General features: G+C 40.1%; 1 protein-coding gene across 1 annotated transcript; it reads right to left on the bottom strand.

The window, feature by feature from the left end:
- Nucleotides 1-6,022: 6,022 nt before the first annotated feature.
- Nucleotides 6,023-6,900, bottom strand: LOC141816959 (putative aquaporin TIP5-1). Its single transcript, XM_074704679.1, has 2 exons — nt 6,768-6,900; nt 6,023-6,690 (listed from the first exon to the last, which is right to left on the bottom strand). Exons 1-2 carry the CDS (start codon nt 6,898-6,900, stop codon nt 6,023-6,025), a joined length of 801 nt encoding a protein of 266 aa, XP_074560780.1.
- Nucleotides 6,901-7,861: the final 961 nt, after the last annotated feature.

Below are 7,861 nucleotides of genomic sequence, written 5' to 3'. Positions count from 1 at the left end.
CACCCTTCGTGCTAACAATGACCTTCTGATCTTTAGGCTTTATACCCCTTTGTCTTAAAAGGTCTCTTGGTCATTTTTCCTTCCAAGCAACACTCGTAGGTTGAAAAATTTTCTACCACCAGTCAACCCAAAGGTCCATTGGCTATCAACCTTTGAATTCTACTTAAGTTAATATGACTCAATATTAGATACCAAAGATATGCTTGGTTCATTTTCAAAGGTTGCTTTCTCTTATTAGAATTAGATGATGTGTTATTAATTTTCATTTATTGTATCATGGGAGTTATTAGATTAAGAGTATATAAATTATCAACCAACGTATCAAAACAGATAATAGCCCTATTTTTCTTGGCAACAACTTTATCATCAAAAGAAACAGAATATCCATCCTTACATAATTTAGAAACTGAAATTAATTTTTTTAAAAAAATATGGTACGTAAAGATAATCCCTCAAAATCAAAGTTTTATTCCTCTCAAAAGATAAATAAACATCTCCTACTGCAATAGTTGCCACTTTCATAGCATTGCCCATATAGACAGTAATCTCCCCTTCACATAGTCGTCGGGTTTCCTGGAACCCCTACAACGAATTGCAGACATGATCAGTGGCTCCCGTATCTACACATCAGGTACTAGTAGATAACACCACTAAACATGTTTAAACAACTAATGAATAAGATATATCTTTATTGTTCTCTTTTCTACGAGAACAGTCTACCTTCCAATGTTTAGACTGCTTTCTCATGGCTTCCTGCTTGGTAGCCCGATTCTAGTGTCCATAAAGTTCTTTGAGATTAAGCATCATATCATAGGCAGTAGGCATGGCATGATGCTGATGTTGCAGCACATTTGAGATGGACGCTAAAATGTAACACCGCGTCATCTTATCTACCTTAACCCATTTTCTATGTCTCTCTATCTCCACTTCACTAGAATCCTTATCAGGCACTCTAGGACAGACCTTGAAAAGTATGAACTTGTACTCTTCAACAGTTAAGGCAATATCCAAATTTCGTTTCCAATCAATATAATTAGGACTAGTAAGTTTATTTTTTTTTTAGAATAATAGCAAGTGGATTGAAAGCCATAATGAAATCTTGAGAATCACAAAATAAAATATTTGGTTAAAACTTTAGAATTTAAAATAATATTGATTCCTCAAACAATATAATTTAAATTCACCAACACCTTAAAACACCATGAATTTCATATGCCATGATAGTGTGGACGTATATTAATTCAAACATTTGTAAGAGGAGGTTTTACCTATTAATTTTATTATCTTTCCAACCTAACTTTATGACAAATAAAATTAATAATTGATTTATCTTTGGCCACACAAATAATAGCAGTGACTTCGATGGGGAGGATACTATTAAATGTGTCTAAGTGTATATCATTACTTGATACTAAGTCCATTATTTAGGATTGTGTCCCTTCAGATGGAGAAGATCACACATACCTAAATAATTTTCTATAATCATTCATAAAGGATGTTTGATCAAGTGATCCACAAACAAACTCATCCGATATGGAGGAATGCACTTAAAGTCAATGCGCAAGTTTAAATGCATCACGTACAAATCAGTAATAGAGACCATGGGATTTATTCAAATAATCCCTCTCCCACTTAATTATTTAATACGAGGAATTTTAACATGCACACACATAACAACATATAAAACAACATAAAGGCAATAAAACTGGAAAAGAAAATTTTCAACTATTATGGCCTCATCAAATATCTATTGTTCTTCAATATGCTGCAAATGGATCAAGTAGTCGCGTCTATCTTGCTTCCTTCTAAGACGCGCCTCCGGTCATCAAAATAGCACTATGCATAGCAAGGATACAAGCCGCAACAATATAAATTTTTTTTTTACATCCATAGATCTTATACTTTGTGAAGAAGTTTACATATAATCTAGATCGAACAGTAAATTAGAATAATTATTATAACCATGCAAAACACAAAACAACCTCGACATGCCCGAGGGTTCAAATCATACATAACATGTTGGGATGTATACTATAAAGTCTTGCTTTTTATATAAACATCCATTTTGCAATAATATTGAAATGAGAATTACCTTGGTCAGAATGTTTACGTTTCTTATGTAATGCAGTTGTCCACTTAATTTATATTGTAGATAACATGGTATGTGGTGTCACACACAGAAGATCATATTATCAATCCCTTATAAATTATAAATAGTAGCTCACAACCAAAATTGATAGGAACAAACCATTGAAGTGGTTGTAGTGTAATTGGTATTAGTCTATCTTGACTATTAAATTACACTAGTACACTTTGTGTGTATTAAGCAGGACCGCTTGAGGTCGTTCGATTTATACTGACTATATAATCAAACTAGATCTCTGTTGCTATGGATGTGCATGCTCTTAATCTCGATATAATAACAAGCACATATACTTAGTATGTATTTCTTTGATTCATCAAAGGGTGAGATGAAAGAAAGAATATGAGAGGAAGAGGAGAGCTTTTACAATGTCAAAGAGCAGTAAAGAAGATGAAAGAATATGAAACTTGTTCTCTGCGACGTTGACCGCTCTTTTTATAAATTTCAGTGCACCAGTCGACTGCTCCTAGGGCCAGTCGACTGATGGGCTTCAACGGCAATTAAATATGCATTTAATTTGCCAGTTGTCACCCCAACAGCAGTATATCAGTCGACTGCTATAACGCCAATGCCAGTCGACTGGTCCCAGTCGACTATCCACTCGACTGATCTTTCTGTTCTTGACTGTGTGTTCTTCGGATCAACCCCAGTCGACTACTGGCAGGGCTAGTCGACTGCCCAAGCTGAAAACTCACTTTTCCAGCTTTTTCTTCATCCCTTAGCCTTGACACAAGTCTTCAAACGCCTTCCACAAGCCTCATGCACTTCTTTGCACTCGCTTGAGACGTTTCCCTCAACTTTGTCGTGCTAAGACTTCTCTTGCCAAGAGGCCTCGCCTCCGGGACTTCACCTTTGCCAAGAGGTCGTGCCTCCGAGACTTCACCAAATGCCAAGACTTCATTCCTGGACTTTCCTGTGAACTCAAGTCACACATGTTAGATCAACAAGCATTGCCTAACTTAACCTGATTTAACCAAACATTAAAATCCAAATTGCTTGGGGCAAAATTGCCTCAACATTGAATACCGCAAGTCAAAGGAAACTCGCACTTAAGGTGCATTGAGATCTTCATTGACATATGAATCGAACCATATGAAGTCTCATGACAGGTCACTCCAATGAACTGGTTACCTTTAACCAGCATCCACGTTTAACTCTCAACATCGGATGTCTCCAACAGTGAGATCAGCTGCTTGGCTAACCAAGGAGTTCAAAACGTACTAGCCTCGACAGAATCGATGACGTCCATACTCATCAATTCCTCGACTAAGGATAATTCCAATACATTCATAATTACATGTGTAGAGATGCTCACTAGTTGTGATCCAATCACAAATTCTATCACGCTATGAATTGTATTGCGGACATTCAGTGTTTGATTGGATCGTATTTGAGTCTAAGATCCAATCAAACACATATGGAATGTACACTCAAATAGTGAATTGCTATTTATCCAATAAATAGTATAACCATAAGGCGATTGTCTTAGGACACCTCTCAAATCTAACACTGATATTATCTTTGTAGTAAATCATGCTTGTCAATTTATGTATGCACCAACTGAATAAAATTGGGATAATATGAAAAGGATACTTCGTTATCTCAAAGATATTTTTCTATATGGTCTTTTTCTATATCGTCAATTTTCTAGAGACTTACATGTCTATAGCTATGCAGATTGAGCAAGCTCTCCTGAAGACAGACGCTCTACTAGTGGGTATGTAATATTTCTTGAAAGAAACTTTATTTTATGGAATTCGAAAAAGCAACCTATAGTATTTCGTTAAGCACTGAAATTGAATATAAAGCTATAGCGAATACAACGTCTGAAATTATTTGACTTCAATCGCTTCTTTCAAAACTTCATCTTGCATCAAATGTTGCACCAAAAATTTGGTCTGATAATATTAGAGTGATATATCTTACAGCAAATCAAGTCTTTCATACTCGTACAAAATATGTGAAAATTAATTTTTATTTTATTTGAGAATTATTTGTCTTTTATATTTTTACAGAAGATCAACTTGCTGATGTCTTTACTAAGTCATTATCTAAATATCAGTTCATCAAACTAGCAAACAAACTCAACATCAAAGATCTTCAATTGAATTTGTCGAGTGGTAAAAGAAAATTATTTAATAAAATTTAGTTAGAGTGTCCTAATACTACTATAAATTATATTTGTTATGGATAAATCATTAATCAACTAATTTTATTTTTTTTTTCATTTTTTCTCTATTACCCTTCTCTGACGAGGAATCTTTTGAGCTGATCATCGCAACCAAGTGGAAACGTGGAAGCAACACGAGTGGGATCTTCTACAGATCTTTGTGACCTTTGGTTTGGGTACATCGACTCGGCTGTAATGGTTCATCTATGGTGATTGTCAGCAAACATAGTCGGGTGCTAGGACATGAGGCTTTGTGAAGTTGGTGGCCTACCTCTTCTTCCCCAGAGTTGCTGCTACAGATGGCGGTTCTTGCATGTTGCTGGGGGTTGGATGTAGGTTGGCGATAACAAGAGTGTCTCTGATTGGTGTGGGGCTCCGACAAAGGTTCCTAAATCATCGTTGTCAGGTGATAAGGGGACGGTGAACTGAAGTTGGGGTACACTGTGGTTTCTCCCAATCGGAGGTGCGACAAGAAGGCTTGTTGGATGTTATTAGGGGATGTGGCTAAAGAAGGATTATCTCATACGACTGAGTCATAAAATGAATTATTCTCTATGATCCGAATAAAATCAAGGATATAATAATTATTGGTGGCTGACAGTGCTACCATCTTCAAGTGGTAACGGAGAGCATCATGACCAATTACAGTTTCTCAATTTGCCTCTTTACAAATGGTCGTGAGACCGATTGTGTGGGGCCGCTAAGGTAATGAATTTCACTTTTTTGCAAAAGAAAAAGAGTGGCAACGGAGAGTCTGTTCTCAGCCAGGCTCGCGGAAGGGGATCACGTGAGCAGACAATAGAGGTGGGCTGATCCGCTCTCGTGCTGATCATGTGCAGCCAAACACTTGGTGGTTACGTGACTGAAAACCTTGAATTTGAAACTCCATGACGCTAGATTTGAATTGAATCATGGTTGCCGACCACTGAGGCCAGACGTAAGATGGAAGATGGACTGGGCTCTACACATTGAAGGCATGCAATGTCTCATTGGAGACCACAAATTCCCCATCCGCGAACCCGCCCCGACCCGAAACAACAAGTGTTGGGGCTCAAATGGTGGCCGAACCCGAACCCATACCCGAAAAAAACCCCGAACCCGAACTCATACCCGTCTCCAAACCCATCCCCATTTTCGTTTTTAGGGGCCCCGAACCCGCGGGGAAAATGGGCTGGACCTAGGTATAAGAAGGGAAGTAGTTGGCCTGGGCCTGCTGGCCTAGCGTGGGTGCAGGCCGGTTGAAATAAAAGTGCTGGGTTGCTGTTCTTAATGGGCCAACTAAAAGCTAGTCTACTACATAGGTTAGGCTAATGTTCCTTGACAGATGATGTTGATGGAGAAGTTTTCTCCACGGGGCTTTCCGTGGAGAGCTTGAAGATTCACCGTCTTTGTTGAGTTGAGTTAGAATGAAGATAAGAGAGAAAAGAAATTCGAGAAATGAAACAGCGTTATGAAGTTTGAATTCGGTTTAATTTTCTAAACGAACTTTCAATTCACTTAAGAAATACAAACATTTTCTCTTATTACAATGACAAATGAATTTAAGAAACGAAAGGAGACCATTGCACACTTTTATCTAAAAAGAAACACATCTGCATAGTTTGTTTTTATTTTTTTCGATATACTAGAGAGATTTTTAATTAAACAGCTTAGCTTCCTTATAATACTAAAATTAATTATATATGAAGGCCGAAGTGAAGATCGTTCTTCTACACCGGTATCGTAACGATGGAGGTGGGATTGGAGTCGGCGGCGGGAAAAGGGGAAGGGAAGATCACCATCTGGTGCAGCAGGGCAGCAAGGGCCGCACCGACTAGAGGCCCGACCCAGTAGACCGCTTGGTTCTTGAAGTTGCCGCTGACGACGGCCGGCCCGAAAGACCGGGCAGGGTTCATCGACCCACCCGTCAAGGAGCCGGCTGCCAGCACGCACGCCCCCGCAGCCAGCGCCACAGACAGAGCAGCCGCCACCCTTCGTTCCCCGTTCCTCCTCCTCTCGCCACCGCTTCCACCCCTCGGGTCCGCCGCTTCGTACACCGTGTACACCAGCACGAACGTGATGGCGCTTTCCACCACCGCTCCGCCAAACCCCGTCATCTCCGCCCCTATCCCTGTAGTAGGGATCGCCTGTCCAGCTGAGGCAATCCAGAGGAGGAAGCAGGCGAAGGTGGCGCCGAGCAACTGAGCAATGCAGTAGAGGAGGGCGATGGGAATGCTGATGTGGCCAGCGACGGCCAGGCCGAACGTGACAGCGGGGTTGACGTGGCCGCCGGAGATGTCGCTGGCAATGTAGACGGATACGAACAAGGCAAAGGCCTGCGCTAGCGCCGTCGCAACAAGTGACGAGGCTTCTGACGTAACGTCGGGAGTTAGCATTCCTGAAAATGGACCGTGTATAGTAATTTCATTTAGACTCAACAACGAATAATTGCATTATTGCAGAGTTAGTATGTACGGGCGGAGATTGTGGAGCCGACGGCAGCGAAGACGAAGAAAAAGGTGGAGATGAATTCTGCCAGATATGAACGGCGGGAGGCCGGAGACAGCCAAACAGGGAATCGGCTTCGGTCGGTGGAAGTGGAAGCCATCTCAGATGCCCCTTCTTCTATGACTAGTGCAAACGTGGGACTGGAAAGTGGAAAATGGAAAGATGGGATAAGGCAGGCGAGGGCAGGGCAGGGTATCTATCTTGGACGAAGCGACGTCGTCGTATTTCGCAGGAGAAAAACGGTTGCATGGCAGTTACTGGCGGTTCTAAATCCTTCCTTTCTCTACTTCCCGTTGAACATGATTTGAAATGTGAAAGACAGACACTTAAGACTAGTTTCTTTTTCTATAAGAAAGGAAAAAAAAACATAATAAACCTTTCAAGAATTCTGAGCATTTAATTACTTATCCACTCGTTTTTGATAAGGCAGACATCCGACGATCATCCTTAATTGGGATAACAATGAGTGGTCATATCCTAGTCTTTAAGGAATGTCATCGACAGGCCTCGCACGTCGAAGAACCTAAGGAAGAGGGTCTATAGGATCTGAATTAGTGCTAGAAGGGGTAAATAATATGTGTCATTTTTTTTTTATTTTTATCAAAAGTACTCTTTTTGTTTTATAGTTAAATAGTAGATATTAAACACGAAACACCAACCCACACAACACTATAACAAATGTGACTTTCCGCAGCACGACATTAACGGCGCACAATTATAGCGTGCTATTAATAGTGGTTTTTACCGAGCACCTAATATGTGCGCTGCGGAAAGTCAAATATATTTTATATTTAACAGCGTGTATATAACCGTGCGATGCGAATAATATTTGTTACAGCGTGTAAAAATTATACGCTGTTAAAAGAGGGTTAAAAAATTAATATTAACAGCACATATGGATGATATACGCTATTAAAAAAAAATATTAAAATTCCTATTTTGCTAAAAGACTCAAACGCTACTGTTCGCTCCCTCCTTAGGTTTTTTTCGCTCCTCGCGACTGCGCCTCTTCTTCGCGACATTCCCCCTCTGACACCGATCGCTCGCGACCGTGCCTCTTC

The sequence above is a fragment of the Curcuma longa genome, unplaced genomic scaffold (genome assembly GCF_044706935.1).
Source record: "Curcuma longa cultivar G26 ecotype Majalengka, Jawa Barat unplaced genomic scaffold, ITB_CL_G26_1.1 contig_18813, whole genome shotgun sequence".
Taxonomy (NCBI): domain Eukaryota; kingdom Viridiplantae; phylum Streptophyta; class Magnoliopsida; order Zingiberales; family Zingiberaceae; genus Curcuma; species Curcuma longa.
This window is presented reverse-complemented; position numbering and strand designations above follow the sequence as displayed.

What these genes read in the sequence shown, in the direction of transcription:
- LOC141816959 (XM_074704679.1), bottom strand. Translation starts at nt 6,900, where the DNA reads ATGGCTTCCACTTCCACCGACCGAAGCCGATTCCCTGTTTGGCTGTCT. An exon ending in CGGCTCCACAATCTCCGCCC is followed by an intron (nt 6,691 to 6,767) that starts GTACATACTAAC and finishes GTCCATTTTCAG; the next exon opens with GAATGCTAACTCCCGACGTT.